This window comes from Dermochelys coriacea, chromosome 6 (genome assembly GCF_009764565.3).
Source record: "Dermochelys coriacea isolate rDerCor1 chromosome 6, rDerCor1.pri.v4, whole genome shotgun sequence".
Lineage (NCBI taxonomy): Eukaryota > Metazoa > Chordata > Testudines > Dermochelyidae > Dermochelys > Dermochelys coriacea.
Window position 1 is genome coordinate 28,889,869 of NC_050073.1, and position 26,754 is coordinate 28,916,622.

A 26,754-nucleotide genomic window follows, 5' to 3' on the forward strand; every position below is an offset into this window, starting at 1 on the left:
GGCTCCCCCTAAATCCAGAGGTGTGTGGGGCTCTGCCTTGTGCTGGCATATGCCAGACACTGAGCAGCACCTATTCCTTCACCAAGAAGCATCTGTCTCCTGGCTGCTCCTGTAGGCCAGTGGTCTCCAAACTTTTTGGCTCACGCACCCCAGGGTGAAGACTGGAAGACCTGCCGGAGACGTGCTGCCTTCGGAAGAAGACCAGAAGACCTGCCGGAGACGCGCTGCTGACGGAAGAAGAACGGAAGACTTACTGCAGGTGGATCACCGGAGGGGAACAGCAGCCATGGATGTGCAGAGCTCCCGCCGAAGAAAAAGAGTGCCGTACACAGACCCCAGTTTGGAGACCACTGCTGTAGGCCTCCACATTCCTTCTGTAGCTGTTACTCCTCCGTCTAGTGCAGGGGTCTCAAAGTCCCGGCCCGCGGGCCATCTGTGGCCTGAGAACCTCCCCACTGCAGTCCCTAGAGGAGAGATGCAGGCAGACATGCTGCCGGCCATGTCTGCTGCAGACGCCGCTACCCCCACCCCCTCGCAGCTCCCACTGGCTGGGGGAGAGACAGAGATACCATCACTAGTCGCCAGGCAGAGTCACCCATGGAGGCAGCATCACTTTTTTCCCCACAATTAATATAAAAAAATCAAAGTACCAAACACAACTCTCTGAAGCATACCTCGCTGCAATCCTGAAGGTTTCAACTGCTCAGTCAGTGAGGCCGAACATCAACAAACTGACAGAACGGAAGCGTTGCCAGGTGTCTGGCAAACACTAAAAACTCTCTGGCAGGTGAAGAGTTGTATACAGTTGTATGACAGTTTTATTATTTCTAAGAAATTCAAAATAAAAAATAGAAATAAACGTTTTCTTTTCCGAACATCATCTTCAGTGACATTATTGGCCCGCTGGGAGGATTTGAGGACTGGCACTGGCCCTAAGGTAAATTGAGTTTGAGACCCCTAGTCTAGTGTCAAAGGAATAGTGAAGATTCAGGCAGACACCATTCCTCAAGGCTAGAGAAAGGGAAGTGAAGATCCCAGCATCCGTACTCTCAAGTTTTGTAAGCTCCGGTGATGGGTAGGGGCAGAGTACAGATCACAGCAATTCTCCCACTTCAGTCAGTGGGCTGAAGGAAGCATGTAAAAATCTCAGGAGAGCAGCAGGAACAGGAGCAACAGCATGAGGGTTCCACAAAAAGATGATGGGGCTGACAGCTGTAACTGATTTTGTGGGGTGAGGGGCAATTCATTACTTTTGTGGGGGAAGAGGCAGCAATGGTAGTAATTGATTTTGAAGGGGATGAGAAAGAGAGAAGGAAAAGGGAGAGGAAGATTGTGATTGAGAGGACAAAGGGAAAATGAGGAGCAAGGTTTTCTATAAGCCATGTACTTGCATGTACATAATGCCTGGAAAACAGGGGAGTTGTTCTCCCCTGGTCTCTGTGGCTCCCCTATCCTGCAACCACCTCTACTGCCACTAACTATGAAAGGATCTCCACAGCTCAATCTCTCACTTTCTCCGTTGGTCTTCAGATTGTTCCATCAGACTTAGTCTACCATGAGGAGGACAAGGTAAACAGAGGGAAAGATCTCTGCAAATAGCCCCATTAAAAAATGGAGCCTAGCAAAACCTTAGAGCCCTGAGAGAGAGAGAGAGAAGGAGAAGAAAGATCTTGCTTGGTGCAATTCTAAAATGAAGTATAAAAACAAGACTATCCTGGATAAGCCAGGAGGGCTGAATCACTGCTCTATTTGCACTGCTGGAGACAGAGAATTGGGCATAAGAACAGTATGGGTGTCCTGACTCATGACAAGTCTGAAGTACCTCTGGTATTTGCAGGAAGAGAGGTGCAGCCCACATGTCCCACGCTGGGGTAGAGATCAAGATCCAGAATTTTATGTTTCTCAGAATGAAAATAAGTTATGCAAAGAGGACACCAAGGTACATGTAGGCTGGATTTTGCACCAGGGAATTTTCCAGAGCATTTTATAAAAGCATCAGTATTACACAATGTATGAGATATAAGAACATAAGAACGGCCATACTGGGTCAGACCAAAGGTCCATCAAGCCCAGTATCCTGTCCTCTGACAGTGGCCAATGGCAGGTGCCCCAAAGGGAATGAACAGACAGGTTATCATCAAGTGATCCATGCCCTGTCACCCAATCCCAGCTTCTGGCAAACAGAGGCTAGGGTTACCATTCCTGCCCATCCTGGCTAATAGCCATTGATGATGTAGGTAAATATATAGATGATATAGATAAAGCAGTATGTTCTATATAGATATATATGTCACAATATAGAACATACAACTTTATCTACTGGAGCAGATCAGCAATCCAACAAGGTTCTTCAATTCTACAAGGTTGTAATAACACACAGCAGTTGCTATTAAAATGGGGAAACAACTAGTATATAATATAACAAGGACCAATTATTACAATTAAAATCTATAGATATAAGTACATGGTACATTAATTGTGTTTAGTTAGTATATATTTAGTAATATCCAACAAAGTCTAGAATAATATATAATTTATATTTAAATCAAGGGCTTAGTCTAGATGTGCTTTTTTCTAAATTACTAACACATTTACATTAAATGGGCAACACACAATTTAAAAATTATAGCTTAGAATTCCTGCTAACTTAGTGTTACTAAGAGTTTGGAACTATCCTAAGGTAGATCTAGATTAATAAGGTATGCTTTCTTTAAGGTTTGTTTCAACTGACCTAAAAGTATACCACCGATATCTGACCCCCCCCCGCCCAAAAAAGTATCTTTCAGAAGTGGCACTTAGCTTCCAAAATGATTCATTTCAATAATATCTGCATTAAGCTAGGCAGGTTTCTTAGTGTTCTTAATAAACAATAGAGTGGCTCTATTCAAAAGCTACAAATAGACATTACTAGGGGGCTGACTTTGATACCTGGGTATCTAAACCATTGCTCAAAGTAAACAGTTGTTACAATTTCTAGTCTTACCTTTATATGTAATTTCATTTCATTTTCTTCGTCAGTTTCACTGCTTTTAACTAAAATGTTTTCCAGTTTTAGATCTCTATGAACGATATCTGTCAAGGAAGAGAACAATAACTAAAAATGTATTTATCACTTGCAGTCAAAATATTCTGACAAATGTTTTTATCTTGTGGTAATTACTCATTCAAATGAGTTTCAGTTTTAATGCATTTAGCTTTCCATAACTGAAAACTTAAAAGGAAGGAGTATTTGCCCTTTGATCCAAGGAGTCTTATATGAAGATTCCCAATCTGGATCAAATTTGGATCCATCTTCCTGATGATCTGTAATAAGAAAAACAGTTTGCATTGCTCTGTGTTATACAGTCGCAGAGCTGTGAACATCTTATAGAAAAAACTAGTGGATTACAGATTTACAAAATGTGCATATATTTTCATAAATCCAGTCTCGTCTTATATCCAACAGACCAAAGGGGATGGGACTGTAGATTTCTTTATTCACCTTTCTCTGCCCACCAAAAATCGAAAGAAGACCAAAGCCATACTTGCTTTGAAGAAGGGGCCATTCCACAGAGAAGGAATCATATGTCTGGGTGGGAGAAAAAGAGGAGCTGCTAATTCCTCCAACTAATTCCAAAATATAGAGATGAATAAAATTTTCTGTGTTATTCAAATACAAATCTTCATACTCCTACAATATAGGGAAAAATAACTGGATACACTGAACTCTAGTTTTCTGGCTGAATTGGTTAACTCTGTCATGGACTGTGGAGGATTTTAATGCTTCCCTAGGGTGAATTAAAATGCTGATGTTGACTGCATCCCACCAAGTGGAGGACAGATAATTAAGGAATATCTAGAGCACTACACGTCTGCTTCTTTCTCTCTGCTGTAAAAGACTATTTACTTAGCTGCTGAAATAAGTTAATGCTGTAATGCAAAGTGGTTGAGACTTAAGAAGAAGAAATTCATGTTATTGTCAGATGGATGGTGCCCGAACAAATAAGTAAAAGGAAATGTTAACAGTTTAAATAGTGGGGGGGGGGAGCACTAATATAGGATGTTTCACTTCTAGGCCACAGGGACACCAGTACTCTAGGAAATAAATAACATATATAAATAGAGATCACTATTGCTCTTAAACAAAAAACTGACATTCAGAGCCAATGAATAAATGCATAAAATGAACATCCTTGCCTTTTTTGTGAAGATACACTATTGCTGATGCAAGGCTTTGAATTATGTGCCTTGTCTCGTTCTCTGTAAATTGTCCTTTCCTGTGAAGAAATTCTCTAAGTTCTCCATCCTCGCACAGCTCCATTACAAGGAACATCCGCTAACATTAATAAAGAAACAAAACAGTGATTTTCTTGTATGTATATACACACACACACGAAATACTGAATATTTTGAGTACTAAAACTCTCAAATTTTCAAGAACATGTACAACAAAAATAAAAAATATGGATTTTAATGATTGTTCTAAGAGTTTTTCATTCAGCATATTATCAACTTCTTAAAAGATTATCACCATAAAAGGTTTCCCCCCCCCCCCGTCCTGCTGGTAACAGCTCATCTTAAGTGATCACTCTCCTTACAGTGGGTATGATAAAACCCATTGTTTCATGTTCTCTGTGCGTGTATATCAATCTCCACACTGTATTTTCCACTGAATGCATCCGATGAAGTGAGCTGTAGCTCACGAAAGCTTATGCTCAATTAAATTTGTTAGTCTCTAAGGTGCCACAAGTACTCCTTTTCTTTTTGCGAATACAGACCAACACGGCTGCTACTCTGAATCCTATAGAAGCATCACTAAACCTAAAGACACAACAAGATATTCTTTAATTTCTATGAATAAAGCTATAAATACATATTACATGAGCAACCTTTGACTAATTAAATAAAAGATAAAATATATCCTTACAGCTCATCAAAAGTGATCTATGCCACTGTAATGGACATCATACAGTGGCATCATTACAGTGTCCTTGAGCTTTGTGCTGTCCAAAGCAGCAACAATCAACCCCCTTTCACAAACTGTGAAGTAAGTGATGAAAAAAATGACACTAATTCACTCTCAAAAAAGCTTCCATCAAGCTCTGGTCTTCCAGCTATTTCTGAGAAAATGGGACAAATCAAAACTGAAAGCTAGCTTCCAGCTGGGTGTTTTCTGCCTGTAACAAGTGGCAGGGGACACACTGCAACCAGTGGACTGCCCCCTCACACAGTGCTACAACAAACATGCCGAGACAAAAAATAAACGTCACTATGACAGTACCAGACTATAAACTAGTTAATCCTGAAAAAAAAAGAAAGAATTGGGTTGTGAATTTACAAAAGGAAAAAAAACATAAAACCCAAGGCCAAATCTATGCTAGCCAAACAGAAGAGTTGTCTGCTCCTATTAGAGACAGGCACACAAGTAAGGCCTGCAAGCTAATTCCTTTAAACAGGAAATGACAACACATGGACTTTGATTATCTTTTCAACTGCTGGCAGAAGGATTTATATTTACTGCCTAGAACAGCCTAGAAAAAAATTAAGAAAAAATAAAATGTAAATTTCTCCACAATTTTCTAGTCACCAGAGTGAGGAGAAATGTCCCATAAGAAAGGGAAGTGTACAAGAAGGCAAGAGGAATTACCTCAGAATGCAGAAAAGAAAGCTTCTATTGATCTCTGAACCTTTCATTAAGTATTAATAGCATTCAGAGTATTGCAGTTAATGAACCCTTACCTTAGGAGTCTCAAACACCTCTTCTAAATGTATTATATGCTCATGGTTCACTCTTTTTAAGATGCTCACCTCCCGTTCAAGTAGCTTCACAGCAGAGCTTCCAGCCTTAATTTTAGATGGAAAATGTATTTTACAGAACATGACAATATTCATGATATGACCATATATATGCCACAAGGCAATTTCTGTTGAAGAAATCTACAGAATGTGTTAAACAAATGAACATGTCTTACATTTAGAAAAAGAGTTACAAAATAAATCCTATTGCACTTTGGGGTTGCTACCATTATAGTTTAGCTTTTTCAACTAATAATGTCTTACATTTATATACAGTCTTTCCATCATAAACCTTTCTGAAGCACTTCATAAAATTGCACATGTACACATGTGCATATATGTGAGAGGGAAAATAGTAATGACTTTCCCTAAGATGGAAAAAATGTGAAAATACACATATGTGTGAAAGGAAAAGGAGTACTTGTGGCACCTTAGAGATAACACAAGTACTCCTTTTCTTTTTGCGGATACAGACTAACACGGCTGCTAATCTGAAACCTGTCACATATGTATGAGAGACACAAAAAGGAATTACTTCACCTAACATGGAAAGAACATGACCACTGTTTAACACACACAGCAACGCTACACAAACATTCAAGACAGAAAATGAAGAAGAATATCAGGGGAATGCAGATAAACAAAACGTAATTACTCAAATTGGAAGCTGGCCAGCTTATTGGAGCTAACATCTCTAATCCTGTGAACATTTGCAAGGGGATCTCAAATGAACGCAAATGATTTTTGTCTTGTTCATTAGAAAGTAACAAACAGAACTCCACCTCTTATTCCACACTGGGCTTTGCTTAGTACCACCTTGGATGGAAGAGAACAACCTACTCATCTTGGAGGTCTCCTATCCAAATATGATCAGACCCAAGCTTACTATTCTTGTCATAAAGAAAAGGAGTACTTGTGGCACCTTAGAGACTAACAAATTTATTAGAGCATAAGCTTTCGTGAGCTACAGCTCACTTCATCGGATGCATTTGGTGGAAAAAACAGAGGAGAGATTTATATACACACACACAGAGAACATGAAACAATGGGTTTATCATACACACTGTAAGGAGAGTGATCACTTACAGCTCACTTCATCGGATGCATTTGGTGGAAAAAACAGAGGAGAGATTTATATACACACACACAGAGAACATGAAACAATGGGTTTATCATACACACTGTAAGGAGAGTGATCACTTAAGTGATCACTCTCCTTACAGTGTGTATGATAAACCCATTGTTTCATGTTCTCTGTGTGTGTGTATATATTGCATTTGGTGGAAAAAACAGAGGAGAGATTTATATACACACACACAGAGAACATGAAACAATGGGTTTATCATACACACTGTAAGGAGAGTGATCACTTAAGTGATCACTCTCCTTACAGTGTGTATGATAAACCCATTGTTTCATGTTCTCTGTGTGTGTGTATATAAATCTCTCCTCTGTTTTTTCCACCAAATGCATCCGATGAAGTGAGCTGTAGCTCACGAAAGCTTATGCTCTAATAAATTTGTTAGTCTCTAAGGTGCCACAAGTACTCCTTTTCTTTTTGCGAATACAGACTAACACGGCTGCTACTCTGAAACCTATTCTTGTCATATGATAAGACGTGATTACAAGAACCGTATTTTCCTAACTTGTTTACAGTAACTTAATTAAGCAGAATTAATCATTGTCAGTTTAGCAATTTGATAATGGTAAAACTATGAGCAGTAATACAACAATAGCTCTAAATCTGGATCAGCTAGTAGCCTGTCACACCAAAATAACAGGGGCTGCTAATATTAAAGTTTTAACAGTATTGTACCTTTTCCAGATCTGTCATTCAGCCATAAAAAAGTCTGTTGCTGGCTGAAATTTGGCATGCAAGCTCTCAGGACTATGTTCATATAGTTTTTTGAATATAAATCATCATTACAATCAGTCAAGCGAATGTTTTGTTTTAGTTAGGATTTTTAAAAATTCTTTAGCAAAAAAGAAATAAACTTTAAATGGTATTCACTTAACACTCAATGTTCTCTAAATAGATTTGGATAATTAAGGGTCTGATCAGGCAACCTTTTTCTTCAATTGTGACTTCATGTAGGAGTAAGAACCTCAAATTGCATTTTATATTACATTTTTAATAGTTAAAACTTGATGTGACTCACTTTCTGCTACAAGGAAGAGATAGTGAGAATATCAACTAAACTGTGAGAGTAAATACATGCACTGATTGTACTGTGAGTTTTGGATACACGGAGATACTGCAGAAACAGATTGGATAGAAAATCAAAGGAAAAGTAAGACAGGTTTAAAATAAATCGGAGATCTACATAATATTTACCTTTTCCCTGTTCACTTTTTTGATTGCCCATTTTTTGCCGGTTTCCTTGTGTGTTACTTCAATTACCACCCCAAAGCTGCCTTGTCCTAATTTTCTTCCAAAATAATAGATTTGCTAATGAAACAGAAACAAGAAAAAGACATTTTGTTTTAAAAACTTTGGTGGCAAAATATAGTTGTCATTGTTAAAAGTATCTGAATTGGAATGTTTAAAAGATCTCTTTAACAGGAGATGATGAACCCTGCCCATGTACACCAACATTCATTTTTAAGAGAACACCTGTTTCAATTTTCAATGCCAGTTGATATGAGAGGTAAGACCTGTGATGAGTTATGTAAATCTCAGTATGAATTCTCCATCTGAAAGTTTTGAGAATTTTGTTTTTTATTGTCTGACTATTTATTATTCCACAAATTAGAATGCTGGCCACAATTACAAAAGAATAATAGATAATGTAAGTTAAAACAAACATTATGCAGACCTAACACAGGCAAGACTCCTAGCATGTTCAATGGTAGTTTAGCCTTAGAACAGCAAAAAGAAAAGGAGTACTTGTGGCACCTTAGAGACTAACAAATTTAATTGAGCATAAGCTTTCATGAGCTACAGCTCACTTCATCGGATGCTACTCTGAAACCTTAGAACAGCAGCATTCAAATATGCTATATGTAGAAATCACAATTCCTCTATACTTACAATACCTAACAAGAGGAAAATTTAAGTTTCCTGTGTATCTGTGATTTGTAAATTTATATGTAAATAATATGATAGGCTCTGATTAAATGTCTATTGAAATTGCTGGCAGCCTTTCAACTAACTTCAATGGTGACTGGATCAAGTTCTTAATGATTTGAGATCTTAAACATTTTTTTCTTTTAAACAAAAACTTAGTACTTTAAAGGTGACCAGTAAAGGAAACTACTGGGTTTGTACTCCAGTTTGATTTCTATTCCAAAGATACAATTTCTAAGACAAGATATTTCTAATGTACTAAGGTCCTGTTATGTTAATCTCAACACATTTCCAAAAACAAATACAAGAGAGAACAACAAATGTCTGTTGTGAACCCTTTACAGACTTCTCAGCACACCTACAGATGGATCTTTTGGTTAACTTCTCTGCACTGGCATATAGCCCCAATCAATGAACTGTTTATTTCGATCTGTTCCTTTTCATAGAGGGGTGGGGGCACATGGATGTTCTCTCAGTTAAGAGTAAATTAATTGCTGTAACAAAATTAATATCCTAAGACACACGATGGACTGCAGATGAAGTGCTGTACTTCTGAGCACACACAGCAGGTCATTTTAGAGCACTGGTTTCTGCACCTTTGAAGCAAAATTCATGGAGAAAACAAATCTTCATTAACCAAGCATTTTGAAGTTAGATGATATGAGATGTCTCACTAGGTGTTTTCTTTTTTAGGTTTGAGATAAACGAGCAAGAAGAATGGGATTCAAAAATAGCAGGAATACCCCTTTTATTTTGGTACTTGTTAAAAAAAAAAGTGTTAGCCTCTCACTTAAACAGGAGGAGAATGACTTTTTGGTATTGGCCTTTTCAAAAGTAGCTGTACAGTGGTAGCAGGGAAAGGATCTGGACTCCTCAATAGAGGAGTCTGGCTCCTTGTTAGCTAAATATAGTGAACAGGAGCCTTAAGACAGAAAATCATGACTCAGGTTCCTTTGGCTGAAAAACAGCTGCAATCCATTTTAGGAATAAGGTGCTGAAAGATCAAATTGTTCTTTTTGGGGAAAAAAGGGAAGCTCAAATTCCCAGAAATGATTAAATGTTATACAAACAAAGCTAAATGTCTCTATCTGCTGATGTAGAACAGTTAAACCTAAGGTTCAGTAGGATATTATTAATGATAAAAGTGGCTACATACCTGAATAGCCGCTCCATCATCTATTCGTGTGTGAGGAACTTTGCTTTCTGCAGTATTGCTGCGAGTTGACTGGGTGAGCATTTTTCTATAAGGTTCTATTAGCTCTGATTTTGGCATCTTTATACAAAAATATGAAGCAAGAAATTAAACTAGAATTCATTATTTTAAAAATTCTTAGATTGTTTCAGATATTTCAGTACACCACCTATTGCAAGATATGTAATACACTAAATCACAGTATGTAACAGTTTAAAAGATGAACAATATTTATAAAACAAGAATTTAAAACCAATTACAGGATTCCACATAACCTAAGATTAATAGTCAATAAATTGAAGTTGCAAAAGTTCAACTTATTGATTATTAATAAGTTGGCAAAATATCTATACAGAATTATGTAAAAACCAAGAATAAGTTTTGTCTTTTGCAGGTCTCTATTGCTTGTATTCAATGGGCTATATTCTGTCTTAGTGTCAATGGAACTATTCCATTAAAGGCAGCAGACTTGTATCTGCTTACAGAGGGACAGGAAGTGGCTCAAAAACTTGATTACCATAACCACATTTAACAACATGGCATCTTTATACACAATTTACTTTACTGGGCTGTTCAAAGTGGTGCCAATATATTATGGAAATATCATATGGTCCTACACTCCCAATTTTAATCTGTGTTTTTGAATTTCTTTCAAACACAAACAAACACTAGAGTTCCTAGTGAAGCTGGTAAGAAAATTTTCGACTAACTAGGTTTTTGTCAGAAAATACAGATGTATAGAAACCAAAACGTTTTGCGGGAATGTACCAATTTTGACAAAACTTCCATCAGGAAATGGTTTCGCAGGTCCAGGGCAAAATTTCTAGTCAAAACTAGAAGGAAGCGGGGGAGGGGTTTCAGCCACTCACTTAAGATGTGGGAGACCCAGATTCAAGTCCCTAGTTTGAATCTATTGGCTATTCTGAGTGGTCTCTCCTGTTACAACTATTCCACTTTGTATAAATAAATATTCATTGGGCCAGAGAGAGAGAAAGAGAGAGAGACGGACTATAGCCCAGTGGTTAGAGCACTCACCTGGGATGTAGTAAATTCAGATTGAAGTTCCTGTTCCAATAAATATTTAATTATTTATACAAAGTGGGACAGCTCTAACAGGAGAGACTGAGAAAGACCCATCTCAGAAAACCAAATAGTCTGGTGGGTAGGGCATACATCTGGGATATGGAAGATCCACGCTCAAGTCCCTGGTCTGAATCAGCATATTCTGGGATGGTGCACTCTCTCTTCTTTGAAAAACTTCAAAAGTTCTTGGTTTCCTCCCAGTACCGAACAGAAAAATTTCTGAAATCTCAAAAAAGTTAATGCGATGAGCAAACCATTTCCTGCCCAGTTCTAGATCCTAGCAATTCGATTCTCAATCATTTAATTTCTTGGATGGTAGAGTACAGGAGTGCCACAGACACATTTAAATCTTTTGTGGAGGTAAACATTACAGCCATTAGCCAAAATTAATGAGCAAGGGAAGCACTTAAGTACTTAACTGTAAATATGCATTGATGTCAATCATACTAGTCATATGCTCGAAGGCAAGTACTTACTCATGTGCACAAAGTTAAACACGTGCCCGTGTGCTTTACTAAATTGAGACCTGAATGAAGAGGTCATAATACTCTTAATCAGAGGAAAAAGAAAAAGAAAAGGAGTACTTGTGGCACCTTAGACATTAAACAATTTATTAGAGCATAAGCTTCCATGAGCTACAGCTCACTTCATCGGATGCATACAGTCAGAGGAGTTTAACTGTGTTTAAAAAGATTGTGTGTTGGGGACAAGGCCATCCTTAGGATTTATTTCAGAGTAGCAGCCGTGTTAGTCTGTATTCGCAAAAAGAAAAGGAGTACTTGTGGCACCTTAGAGACTAACAAATTTATTTGAGCATAAGCTTTCGTGAGCTACAGCTCACTTCATTGGATGCATTCAGTGGAAAATACAGAGGGGAGATTTATATACACACACAGAGAACAAGAAACAATGGATTTTATCATACACACTGTAAGGAGAGTGATCGCTTAAGATGAACTATTACCGGGGGGGGAGGGGGGAAGAAAATCTTTTGTGGTGATAATCAAGGTGGACCATTTCCAGCAGTTGACAAGAACGTCTGAGGAACAGTGAGGGGTGGGGGGTAATAACATGGGGAAATAGTTTTACTTTGTGTAATGACCCATCCACTCCCAGTCTCTATTCAAGCCTAAGTTAATTGTATCCAATTTGCAAATTAATTCCATTCAGCAGTCTCTCGTTAGAGTCTGTTTCTGAAGTTTTTTTTGTTGAAGAATAGCCACTCTCAGGTCTGTAATCGAGTGACCAGAGAGATTGAAGTGTTCTCCGACTGGTTTTTGAATGTTATAATTCTTGATGTCTAATTTGTGTCCATTTATTCTTTTACGTAGAGACTATCCAGTTTGACCAATTTACATGGCAGAGGGGAAGATCTTCATCATCTGGACCCATGGAAAAGAAGCCCTTGAGGAATTCCACCATGATTTCAACAATTTCCATCCCACCATCAACCTCAGCCTGGACCAGTCCACACAAGAGATGCACTTTCTGGACACTACGGTGCTAATAAGCGATGGTCCATAACCACCACCCAATACCGGAAACCTACTGACCGCTATTCCTACCTATATGCCGCCAGTTTTCACCCAGATCACACCACACGATCCGTTGTCTACAGCCAAGCTCTACGATACAACCACATTTGCTCCAACCCCTCAGACAGAGATAAACACCTACAAGATCTCTATCAAGCATTCTTACAACTACAATACCCACCTGCTGAAGTGAAGAAACAGATTGACAGAGCCAGAAGAGTACCCAGAAGTCACCTACTACAGGACAAGCCCAACGAAGAAAATAACGGAACGTCACTAGCCATCATCTTCAGCCCACAACTAAAATCTCTCCAATGCATCATCAAGGATCTACAACCTAACCGGAAAGACAACCCATCACTCTCACAGATCTTGGGAGACAGGCCAGTCCTTGCTTACAAACAGCCCCCAACCTGAAGCAAATACTCACCAGCAACCACACACCACACAACAGAACCACTAACCCAGGAACCTATCCTTGTAACAAAGCCCATTGCCAACTCTGTCCACATATCTATTCAGGGGACAGCATCATAGGGCCTAATCACATCAGCCACACTATCAGAGACTCGTTCACCTGCACATCTACCAATGTGATATATGCCGTCAGGTGCCAGCAATGCCCCTCTGCCATGTACATTGGATGGGTCATTACACAAAGTAAAACTATTTCCCCATGTTATTACCCCCCACCCCCCACTGTTCCCCAGACGTTCTTGTCAACTGCTGGAAATGGCCAACCTTGATTATCACCACTAAAGGTTTTCTTCCTTCCCCCACCCCCTTCCTGCTGATAATAGCTCATCTTAAGTGATCACTCTCCTTACAGTGTGTACGATAAAACCCATTTTTCATGTTCTCTGTGTGTGTATATAAATCTCCCCACTGTATTTTCCACTCAGTGCATCCGATGAAGTGAGCTGTAGCTCACGAAAGCTTATGCTCAAATAAATTGTTAGTCTCCAAGGTGCCACAAGTACTCCTTTTCTTCTTAGGATTTATGGGCCCCATGCAGTATTATTAAACTGGTGCCCTTATGCCTGATGGCAACCTGGGCTCGCATGTGTATTTTAGAGAAGGGTGGTCTTTTGAAGGATTTATTTCAAAAACTAAATGTCTGAAGATCCAAGCATTTAAGGCTAAAGATGAATACTCAGATGTATATTTAAAAATGTATGGAAGGATTTTTTAGAGATGTGATTTTATAATCTTCAGCAACACACTAACAAAATATTTTTAAAGCAAATTTTAAACTAAGGTCCTGTAGACTAGCATGTTCTGAGTAAATATTACAGTAATCCACAACTGTTTTTGTCACTAAATTCAGACACTGAGAGTATATACCTGGGGGTTGGCAAATGCCTGTTAAATGGCTTCATTACCACTTGAATGGCTCTTTAACAAAAAGAAAAGGAGGACTTGTGGCACTTTAGAGACTAACAAATTTATTTGAGCATAAGCTTTCATGAGCTACAGCGAAAGCTTATGCTCAAATAAATTTGTTAGTCTCTAAGGTGCCACAAGTTCTCCTTTTCTTTTTGCGGATACAGACTAACAGGGCTGCTACTCTGAAACCTGTCATTATGAAAGGCTCTTTAACAGTTTCAATGTTGTGCTAATAGGTCTGGAAGGCTTTTTTCAGTTTTAAGTACTAGATCCCCTCCGGAGAAAGAAAAGCAGTACTTGTGGCACCTTAGAGACTAACAAATTTATTAGAGCATAAGCTTTCTTGAGCTGTAGCTCACGAAAGCTTATGCTCTAATAAATTTGTTAGTCTCTAAGGTGCCACAAGTACTGCTTTTCTTTTTGCGAATACAGACTAACACGGCTGCTACTCTGAAACCTCCGGAGAAAGACTCACTAGGCTGCAGCAGCCAGCTGTGGTGGGAGCCTGCAGGAAGGGTCAGAACAGGGATAGGAAGAAGCGGGCGGGTGGACACTAAGATGCAGGGGCGCCCCAAATTTTCAGGTGTCCTACTCAGCCGCGTATGCTGCATATGCCTAAGGACAGCCCTAGCTGGGGACACAAAAATTCTTCCCATAGAGCTGGTGACTGAATAGGAGTGAAATAGCGATGAACGCTGGCCTTAGTATGAATGGTCCAACAAGTGCCCTTGACTTTCCTGGTCATAAAGTGACCTACAGAAACAGCTTCAAGTGGTAACAGCTCATTTTACTCATATACTAAGGTGATGGACACCATATAAATGCTTGTCATAAATAAAATAAATAACAATTATCTGCAATAATTATGCCTGATAACAAGAAAAATATGCTTTCAATTGATGAGATATGTTACAAAATTGTTTGAAATAAAGTAATGTTATGTGAATCTGACACTGAATTAAATAACAGAAAGGGTTTCTTATATTTTAAAAGATGATCGCCATTCTCATGCAATTTCCTCATTTATTTTCAAGCACCCCATATCTCCTGGCAGGCCTAGTGTTGGATATTTCCTATATACCAGTGGCCAAATAGTCACTATAGGTTTACCATATATACAATTGCTATTACTAACAGAGATTATTCTACAATATTATCAGATACTCTATACTATTTAAGTAGTGAGGGAATAACTGAGGCTGAATGTATTTTAGCTTTCTTTGCTAAACACATTTCCTGTTTTGTCCCCCCACTTACAGAAATGCTGGAAAACAAGTCACTGATGGGTATATTCAGATATGACTGATTTAAGAGGATACTGAGTTTGCGTCCATCAATTTAGAAGTGCTTCCTTAAAGGGGAACCATTTATGTTACTATATCTCAAATGATGGATTTTCTTCTGGCGTTCAGTTTTAAGTGCTTTTTTCATTTTATTCTTTTCAGATCTATATTTAATACAAACTCCTCCAATAAAAGCTTTTAAAGCTTCCAGTTGTACAATTTTAGAACCTTCAATATTAGAGAGATTATGTTCTGAGATAAATATGTCCCCAATCAATGTATTAACTACTGCAGGAACAATACTTAAAGAAAGAAACTCTGTACATCAATAAGAATGGCCTAAAGAGAAATTAAAGATAGACAGTCAACTTAAAAACCATATTTTGTCTGAATTTTTTACCTACTATTATATAGCACATAATTATTATGTACTATTAAAACATTTAAGATTACTATAATTGAAAGAGATTAGAGGGGAAAATAAACTGACCAATATATTCAAACCTGGATGCCTAAGATTCCTAAATCAAAAGCCTGATTTTCAAATGTGCACACAACAGTTCTATGGACTTCAAGGAAATTTGTGAGTACTCAGCTCTTCTGAAAATTAGACCACTTCTCTTTAAAGCCTTGATTCAACAAAAGCTATTAAGCATGTGCCTTAGTCTGTCCTTGTTCAGGATGACAGGTTTCAGAGTAGTAGCCGTGTTAGTCTGAATTCGCAAAAAGAAAAGGAGGAGTTGTGGCACAAGTACTCCTTTCTTGTTCAGGATGTGATTCAACAGACCATCCTTTAGCAAAGAACTTCAGCATGTGCTTTACTGAATTGGGTCAAGGAGGCCTACATATGGAGTTTTCTAGATTGTTTACTACATGCATTACCAGCACTCATTTACAGTTAATTTCACTGTATCGTCTGACAGACACATTTCTTAGGGCTACAATGTAATTTGTCTCAGAGTACTACAACTCCTTGGCCTATCTCTTAGGGAGGTGGGGGGGAAAAAGTCCTCTAGAACAAGGGTTTACTCATCATTTGTTTAAAACTTAGGTTAAAAATTATATAATTCTGTATTCAATTGGTATAATCTTCACTTTGAGTTAAATGTACATCATAGTACATGAATAACTTAGCACTTACAAACCACTTTGCAGTTTCAAAGCATTAACTAATTAATCCCATTAAATCCATTTAATATGTAACCTTTTTGTGTCTCTTGAGGCAAGATATTAACACTACATTTCCTTCAAAAGAAAAAAAATCAGGAATTTGCATGTTTTAATATATTAGGTTAATTTGTTCTGCAAATTTTCTACTAAAAGAAAGTCTACTATTAGATTTGTTTTAATAGTGAAACAGCTTCTTCCATATAATTGGTCCTATATGGGTATGGTCAAGCATAATGTATTATATCATACTCCTCTCATGCTATCCAAAATTTCTAGAGAACCAAGATTTTTTTAAAACCATTGCAGATTGTTACATGCAGTATATAGGAGCTAGGAATTATTATTAATTATTATTATTATTATTATGTACAAGGATTCAAAAACATTGTGAACAGGGAAGATGTTTTAGAATGTAGTTAGACTCTGGGCCATTCTACTATACACGCTTATGAGGGCACACTGGGAAATATAGTCCTTATTGTTCTAAGCAGAAATGAGCACTAGTTATTATGAAATAAAACCTGGGTGGAAAGGAATGGTATCTCTAAACCCAATCTGCTCACCTCTGTTACAAGAGAGATTTGTTCCTCTGACTGGTGAGGCAAGGTATCATCATGGAAACTTGAAAACTCAGATGTCTCTAGCAGAGCACCTCCGGAGCACACTGGACCCTTGTTGCAATTGGGGCAAAAAAATACAACACCACTTGGTTGAAATGAAGCGGAACACTTAGTACATTTTATGGTCTTCTTGCCCTGGCTGAGATCAGTCATCTGATCGGTGTTGTAGAACTTGCTGTGCAAATTAAATGGTAGCACAAAGACTGGCAGGAATGTGTCCACTGTTGAAGGAAGAACAAAAAGCTGAGGAGAAGAATGGGAAGGTCACAATTACTGAATTTGTGGCACAAAAAAAACTTGTTCTGATTATGAATGTCTGCCACACTGAGAAGGAACTAGACTGGTACAACACAATATACTGGTTTGAACAGCAGATCTGCAAAAACAGAAGTTGTAGTTAAGAAAATTTTCCTTCAGCTTTTCTACCCACGCCTGGCACATTCAGAGAATCATAGAAAAAGGAGATGGGAAAAATAAATTCCTGATTACCAATGCAAGATTGTTTTCCACATTTATTTTCTAGTTGTTTCTTTTTCATAAATGGGATATAACACATTTGTTAAAATACTTCAAAATACTTAATTAAACCTAAATAATTGTACCTGGCATGATTATATTGTTATTTTGACAAATAAAATATGCAGAATTTTCAAATATTGTATGCAGAATTTTTAATTTTTTGGCACAGAATTCCCCAGGAGTAACTAATACTGGGGAAAGGGGCATGAAGGAGGGCTTTAATGGTGGTCATGAAATAGTTTTGCTCACTTAAAAGAAAAATATTTTGCTTTTTTTTTTTTTTAAAAAAGGGCCAACATTAAATGTTATTCTACATTTCCTGCCTGGTTCATGATTTTTGCAAGCTGGCATACTGTGGAATGGTGCTTATCGGATTAGAGTCCTTTCTCGGCTGATCAGTGAACTGAAGGATAAATTTATGGTTAGCATTATCAATTAAACTATGCAGAAATGGAGGGATATGGTTTTACAAAACCTTCATGGATCTTTCTATCTGGCCAAAACAGACCAGAGGAAATAGTTTAAAAAGTGGAACAGAAAAAGGAAAAAAGAAAAGGACCTGCTGCTACTGTAAATCAAAGTACTTCCAATAGTGGAAAACACTGATCGTATGATTGGCTTCTTGCCTGAGACTTCTTTTTCCATACACTTTAATCATGTTCAAAGAGTCACGTGACGTTCCATGCAGCCTCTAGTATATCAATAGAACAGGCCAAGACAGGCCAGCCCTAAAAAGTTTCCGATGCTTTATTAGTCCCTTAAACTACAAGCTATTGCAGGGGATCTAATCAGTCAATTAGAGAATGAACAATAAGTGACAGAGAGCTTTATTTATCACAAGTAGAAAAATGAGAAAGGCGAAAGGGGAATCCATGGGACAGCAATCCTAGTGCACATAGGGTGTGACATTACACTCCATATCTTTATGGAAATATATGTTTATGATATGGATATGACATAACTGAGATGTACTTTATGCAAGATGGCTCATGTAAGATATCACTGGAAAGGTTATAATTTACTGAATGTGATTATCCAATTTGCATGCCTGTATCATTTCTGCATCTGAAGTTAGGAATATTGACTATGTATCTATTTCAAATGGGCTACTTTGGGCATCACCCCCAACTAGCCCTTCAGGTACAAAAATGAGAAAGCCAGACTGTGCTAATGGCCCACTGGCAGAGACAATGGACTGTAAAAGAGCTTAGTCTTCCTGTGGATGCTCCAGACAGCCTAAGAGCAATGGTGGCCACAGCCCTGCAGAGAAATGGGTCCGAGTCACCTGGTACTGGATACCCCACCTCCACTTTTGAAATGCAAATAGGGTTGTGAAAACAGCAAGTGTGAAAAATCAGGATGGGGGTGGGGGGTAATAGGAGCCTATATAAGAAAAAGACCCAAAAATTGGGACTGTCCCTATAAAATCGGCACATCTGGGCACACTAAATGCAAGTGGTTTTCCTTTGGAAGACAAAGGGTTCCTGCCTTACACAAGAGCTATGTAAGGCAGGGGAGTGACATCATCAGGGTTCTCCTCTGCTTCCCCACCCAAAGAGACACTGAAAAACACTGGAAGCAAGAACAGAACTGGGGAGAGAAGGGTTAAACCCAAGCTGGAAGGGCGTCTAGCTTGTGAGTAATAATACTTGAGGTCTCAAGCTGGAGACCAGTGCAGCTGCCTTTCAAGACTGTCCGTAATCTGTCTGCAACAATATCTAGGGTGAAAAATTACTATTTGTAACCAATTTCTTTAGCGAAACAAGCTTAGTTTTGCATTTTGTTTTATTTTCTTAGTAATCTGCTTTGTTCTGTTTGCTATCTTTTAACCACTTAAAATTCACTTTTTGTAGTTTATAAACATATTTCTTGTTTATCATATAACCCTGTTTGTGCAATGCATATTTGGGGGAGGGGAGCGGGTAAGAGGCTGTTCATTACTTCCTCCTCATTGAGGGAGGAGGCGGATTTCATAATATACCTTTGGGTCTACTCTCCAAGGGAGGTGGACACCTGAGTGCTGGTGCAAGTCCCTTAAGTGGAGTCTTCCCAGAGCTGATCTCAGTATCTTTGTCATTCTGCAGTTGAGTGTGGCCACGCCTGTGTGTGTGTGCTAGAGGAGGCTTAATAACCTGACTCAGCAAAACAGGTAAAAAGGGAGCCCAGGCTGGCAAAACAGGCAGGCTCAGTGGTACCTCAGCACATCAGGTGGCATCTTGAAGGGGGGCAAGCTGTCACATAGGGTAGTTGTTAGATTTATCTATTCTCTACTCTTACCAATAAAAACAAAACATAAGGATTTAAGATCCAAACTCCTAATTTAAAAATATAATGTATTCACATCCTCAAACACTCTAACACACAATTCCTGGCATTAATATCAGCTCCTGTTTCTATCAAATTATGAAAAATGTAAGTTTTATATAACTGAAAAGGCTTTTGTGGAGAAAAGAGAAATTCTGTGTATTTTTTTTAAACATAGGAGGGCAATAGGGTACATGTGGTGCAAATTGGGAAATAGCAGAAGAAAAAGAAAAAGTAAATAATTCACATGTGAGTATGCTAGCAACAGGCACCTAGAAGCATAAGGAATGTTTTTCTCACATACTTGTAGCTGTCTATTTTTGCCACTGTGAATTAAAAGTGTGATCAAAGCACAGTCTGAAGTTACTTTTCCTTTACAACTCAAAAGTGTTTTTAAGTGCTTTTGATCAAAGTTAACAACTGTGAGGGATCCAGGAGAGACTGGAACTCAGGGATACATACAATTGTTATTTGGCAAGGCAGGTATATTAATAGCTACTTTTTCTATTTGTGAAAAGAGGAATGTTCACACACTTGAAATTTCAGTTTTCTAGTGGGTAAAAGTATTAACTTCTAGTTCTCACAGGCCATGAAATATTGGACCTTAAATACGCATCTCATGAATATGTTGCATTTTCTTTTACTTCAATTCCAACATGATTTTAGCAGCTATGGTACTCAGATTTTCAATGTTATTTAAAATCAGAGTACCATAGCTGCTAAAATCATGTTGGAAATTTCAATGTTATTTCTTATTAATTTCTAATCTGAGCAGATCTGCTTCTAAACCTCACAACTGCAAACCCAACAATAACTGACTTCCTCTGTGGCCTCAAGAAAGTCATTTCACTTCTCTGCCTCATTTTCCTTATCTGTTAAATTAAGATAATTCTACTTCCCATACTACATTGTTGTCAATGTTTGGTAAATGTTAATGTCTGCAAAATACTTTAAACAGAAAGTGCAATACAGGTGCTATATTATTATTTTGACCTGCTATTGTTATTTTATATGTAATACGACAGCACCTAGAAAACCCAAATTACTTACTAAGACTCATTCTAGTGAACCCGCAAATACTTTTAGGTTCAATATGTTTTTCTTAATTCTGGTACTGGGGCATTCACTAAAAAGAGAAAAACTAGATCCTTGCCCCTTGCTAATGAAAAACCTATCAGATGTTCAAAATAAAGCTAGCAATAATCATACACCTAGCATTCTCTCAGCAGGCTGACCCAAGCCAACAGGGAAGATGACAAAAATCTTGTTCTCTGAAGCACTTAACAGGAAAAAAATAAAATGCATCTAGTAGCATTTGTTTACCAGTCAGTGATCATGCACTGCAAAAAGCTGACCCTGCCAATTAATAAAGTAATATATAAGCATGCATAGAAGGATATTTGCATTCATGAGTAGCTACGGGGGTACTTAGTGACACATACTGTATGTATGCCTACAGAAAAGACTGTCCAACTCTGTTTTAAAATGTGAAAGTGGCATTTTTATAAAAGACACCAACATAAATTCTCCCCTACTTACTAGCCATTTTTCTTAGAGGCTTGCAATTTTCCTCTTTCATCTTGGCTCCTTTGTAGGCAGCACAGGTAGAATGTTAGACCAAGAAGATGAAGCACTTCTATATTACATTGTACAAAACCTTTAAACAGGTTCACTATCAGTAATTCACAGCGGTAAAAGAACAACGTGTAAAAAATACCTTTAAAACTGGTGAAAGCAGGCCATCCAATATTTTTAATTGAGCAGGTTAAATTATCATACTTAAGAGATATGCCGAAGCACTTTTAGGTGCTATTACTACTCACAACCAATTTTTCTAGGACAACAAAAGCCAAATAACCACAGACAAATCCTGTCATTGATTCCCCTGATCTATAACAGACAGTCAGGACATGACTCTTGAACTGGAAGATTGTCTATTTATAGTGCAATATACTTATTGTCTACTTACAGTGCAAGTGAAGATTGTCTATTTATAGTGCAACCCTTTGTTGTTAATTTGACTATTTTGGTGTCATCACAATTTTGTTTAAAAAATTATTAACTGAGCCAAACAAGTGGCTCAAATTGATGCATACACAAATCAGTTTGCCTGGTTTTGAAATGAAGTGCACTGTAGTACCAAGTAAAAGGTTAGGTTTGGGAGCAACACTTTGGTTCCAAGTTTACAAAATCAGAGAGACCAGACAAATTGTTGATATATCTGACAGGATGGTTTTGCTCTTTAATAGTCTTTTTTATGTTGTCCCATTGGAATTCTGTTCTTCCCTGTGTTTTTTTTTGTTTTGTTTTGTGTAGTGTGAGTGTGATATGAAGTGTAGAGTGTAGACAGGTTTTTTTTAAATCCCATCAGTCACTGCAGTGGTGTTCTTATCCTTCCCAGAAAATAAGGAAAAATGGCAAGTACATCCTCCTATGTAAAAGCTAATGGCGGTGGTCAAGTTGCTAATGACTGGAAAAGCCATGTCAGCCAAGCCCTGGGGTACAGGAACAGGAAAAAATGCAGAAACCTCAAGAGAAAGGAAACAACCCATAAAAGTTTTAGTTCAGAGCTGACTAGTGGCCATGAAATTATTCTGGGCTAAGATCCCTTTTTCATTATTTAGGGTAACCTTTGTTGTGTCTGGGTACATTTTGGTTTTGGTTCATTTCTCTATGGTGAGGTAGAGATAGATATAAAAATTCTATTCTCTTTTCTGGAGCACCCATTTTCTTTATAAGCCACCACCACTTCACCATCTCTGTGACCATGATATCTTTAGATTTTAAAAGACAAAAGACCATTGTCTAAGTGCTGCTTATAAAGTGATTGTTGAAGCTGTATTAACTGCAGCCCAAGATGACTACTGAAGCAGCATTATCTGCAGCCTTAGCAGAGGCTATGTATTCCACCCACCTATAGTGAATAACCCAACGAAACAGGTGATAGTATTATGGAAGGGGACAGGATCAACACTTTGCGGAGAAGGAAATCATTGGCCTCAGCTCACCATCTACAGCTACAGAGAAAAACAAAGAAGAAAACTCAAAAAGGGGGGGAAATGATTAGCCATAGCAAGCCAAAGCAACTACGCCTACCAGAAACTAATTTTATCTTATTAAAGTACTGCTTTTCACATACATGCCAGATATGGAAATATATCTCTTGAGCACCTACTTATTAACTATGCTTGCAAGTGTGCTTGTTACTGTCCAAAAATGACAATATTTTAACTCCAACTTAAATATAAAGAATGCAACATTCAGCCACACAAAACAATAGAGTGGATCGACCACACAGGCACAAATGAATAATTAACTCGGAGACTTCAACTAAACTTTTCTCCTACAAAGTGTTACTGTCTGTTGTTTTATTTAAAGTACATAATCATATCAATTTTTTGTCTGCAGAGGTCAAACATTTTAAGGTGCAATGTTAAGCATTCCCCAAATATCCAGAAAAGAATAACCTGGTAGTCCAACCAAAAATGAAAGCCATCATCTAGACCAGGGTGGGCAAACTTTTTGGCCTCAGGGCCACATTGGGGTGCAAAACTGTATGAAGGGCCGGGTAGGGAAGGCTGTGCCTCCCCAAACAGCCTGGTCCCCGCCCCCTATCCCGCCCCGACTGCCCCCCTCAGAATCCGGCCCCCTCATCCCCCACTCCTTGTCCCCTGATGGGACCCCCGCACATAACCGCCCCCCGGGACCCTCCCATTTAAACCCTCCTCCCCTACCCCCCCAAGAACCTCTGTCCTATCCAACCGCCCCTGTTCCCCTTCCCGACCGCCACCACCAAACCTCTGCCCCATCCAACTGCCCCCTGCTCCCTGACTGCCCCCTGGAATCCCCTGCCCCTTACCCAACCCCCTTACCATGCTGCTCAGAGCAGCATGTCTGGCACCTGCGCTGCCTGGCCAGAGCTAGACATGCTGCCACTCTGCGCTGGAGGAACGTGCAGCCCCGCAGCCCAGAGCGCTGCCCGCTTGGCTGCAGGGGAGAGGGAACAGCAGGGGACGGAACGGGGGCTAGACTCCCAGGCCCGGAGCTCAGGGGCTGGGCAGGACAGTCCTGTGGGCCGGATGTGGCCCGCGGACCATAGTTTGCCCACCTCTGATCTAGACAAAAGAGCAGCAGAGAGAACTGACTGTCTCTTCTGGGCAGAGATAATTGTTTTGAGAGAGATCAAGCAGATGAGCCAATATCTTTTATTGAACTAACTTCTGTTGGTGAGAGACAAACTTTTGAGCTTACACAGAGCTCTTCTTCAGGTCTGGAAAACACACTCAGAGGGTATGTCTACTCTGCAATTAGACACCCAAGGCTGGCCCGTGCCAGCCGACTTGGGCTCATGAGACTTGGGCTTAGGGGCTGTTTAACTGCAGTGTAGATTTTCGAGCTTGGGCTGCAGCCCAAGCTCTGGGACTCTTCCATCTCACAGGGTCCTAGAGCTCAGGCTCCAGCCAAAGCCCGAACATCTACACTGCAATTGAACAGCTCTTTAGCCTGAGTCAGCTGGCACAGACCAGCAGCTGGTTTTTAACAGCAGTGTAGACATACTCAGAGCATCACAGCTAAATACAAGGTGGAACAGACATCTCTATATCTGACCTATTGGTTCTCATCCTCAAAGGAAACCTGCACAACACTTTCAAAAGACAAGCCTGGGATCTTAAATTCATAACTTTGCGAGACCCTAATAATCAGGGACTGAATAGACACTGGATTTATGGCTTACCACAATAATCTGTAACCACTAACAACCCCCTACAGCTGACTTCCCTCCCTTTCTTTCCCTCCTGACTGGAGTGTTAATGGGACACTTTGCCTTGAATGGTCCCTTGAAATATGCGTTAGCTGCTTATGCTAACCGATCTGTTCTACCTTGTATTTAGCTGTGACACTCTGAGTACATTTCCCAGGCATGAAGAAGAGCTCTGTTTCAGTTCGAAAGCTTGTCTCTCACCAACAGAAGTTGGTCCAATAAAAGATATTAAACTCATCTTGTCTCTATAATATCTTGGGACCAACACAGCTACAACCACACTGCATACACTAATAGTTTTTATGTGGTCACTGTTAAGTGCCTAAAAATTAAGGAGATTAGATAGAACTGAGGGAAAGGTTTATAACAATGCAAATCTGGAATGGTTGTTCATTAAAAGCTTGTTACAGTGTTTTAGTAGAAAGTACTTGAAATACAAAAATGCACCTAAAAGCAGTTATTGTTTATCCCTCTTTTGTTGTTGTTTTTGCTTTGTTTTACATCTCTGTTTTTCATATATACTCTGAAGATGGATTCAAAATTAACAAGATCTACTTATTAACAAAACTATTAGAAAATACAACTACTTTATATTTTTGTACAGTAGTACCTTTTATTCAACAATCTCAAAATACTGAAGGGGGGAGATTTTCAAAGGCACAAATGTGAAATTGTTCCCAGTCACTGCTTATCAGTCAGTGAATAATCTTTTTTTTTCTGGCCATATTTTCACAAGTGGCCTCTACAGTTATCCCAGAAATTTCATCACTGCATTTTTTCAATCTGCAAAATTCCAACAATTCACTTACCGTGTGCAAATTTGAGTTTTGCATAGACAAATGATTGTGGGCAAAATGCTAGAGCGACTTTCAAAAATGTCCCTTTGATCCCAATTCTGCCTTGTAATCCACACACAAACTGCTGAACCTAAGTGGTTCAAAATGCAGAATGGAGGCTTAATATTAATCACTGCAGGCCTTATCTAAAGCCCACTGAAGTATAGGGAAACACATTGATTTAAGGGGACTTTGGATCCTGCCTTCAAGCTGTTCATAATACTATATTTACAGTTGCTTTGTCAGGAAAAACAAATAAGACTTATACCAGTCATTTTATAGCCTACAGATTTACTTTACTTGTTCTTGTAAAAAATAAAAATAGAGAGTTTATTTCGTCCTGATATAAACAAGTAACATCAGAAAACATGCATAAGCAAATAATCTCAGAAAAGTACATAATGAACTTTTATCAGATAACCTTAGGGATAGCTTTAAAAACCAAACTGTCAAACCTCACCAGGCAGAAATGGATTGAAAAGGCAGGGAAAGAAGAATAAAAAAAGAAAATGGATATATGGAAAAAGTGGGCAAGAGACAAACTATGTAAACAGGTTATTTTTCCTTATCCGTGAGTTATATTTAAAAATGTACCCCAAAATGTTCATAAATTAAGGCCGTTCTTCCATGTAGGAAAATCAAACCACTCACACTTCTTTTTTCAGTTTGTCACCTGAATTCTTAACTAGAATTACAGCCATATTATGTACAATGGAGCTATGATGATCCTATATTATAAATTACAGCAATATTCATAACTGTAATGCAATAAGATGTTCTTTTATTTGTCATTTGCATGTATCAGTATACAGTAGTGTATGATATATTTAACTGGAATACCAAATAACTACTATATTTCAGAACATATCTATTTATTTAGGAAAGTACTTTTATTTAGTGAACATGATAGTTAGGTAATTGTATTCTATGTCTGGACAAAATTGAAGAATATTTTGCAGATTACGCGCATTCTGCAAATTTGGGAAAGCATTTGACATTGGCAAGCATTGTAATACCAACAATAAGAGAGGGAAAGACATTTCAGGGACAGCACCAAGTTAACAGCATATTTTAATAGTTCTCATATCAGTCAATTAAAAAATAATAATTTACAGGAAGAAAGTTTTTGGCTGGTTAATACTTTGGAGTATCTAACTGTTTTCAAAAACAAATTTCCTATACTGGAGAAAAAAAAATCTATATTACACACACGGTACAGTCC

At 38.5% G+C, this 26,754-nt stretch overlaps 1 protein-coding gene across 17 annotated transcripts in view; it reads right to left on the reverse strand.

The window, feature by feature from the left end:
* Positions 1-26,754, reverse strand: part of STK33 (serine/threonine kinase 33) — a 95,901-nt gene that overhangs the window by 32,906 nt on the left and 36,241 nt on the right. For 9 of the 17 annotated variants that reach the window (XM_043516697.1, XM_043516690.1, XM_043516691.1 and 6 more), the window contains 6 exons: positions 17,055-17,354; positions 9,999-10,115; positions 8,111-8,224; positions 5,719-5,823; positions 4,177-4,315; positions 2,984-3,072 (listed from right to left, as the gene is read on the reverse strand). In XM_043516697.1, coding sequence (XP_043372632.1) covers positions 2,984-3,072; positions 4,177-4,315; positions 5,719-5,823; positions 8,111-8,224; positions 9,999-10,115; positions 17,055-17,264 — 774 coding nt within the window. In that variant the 5' untranslated portion in view covers positions 17,265-17,354. Of the gene's footprint in view, positions 1-2,983; positions 3,073-4,176; positions 4,316-5,718; positions 5,824-8,110; positions 8,225-9,998; positions 10,116-11,207; positions 11,337-17,054; positions 17,355-26,754 lie in introns of those variants that run through there. The other 8 variants (XM_038407689.2, XM_038407705.2, XM_038407695.2 and 5 more) reach the window with 3 other exon arrangements.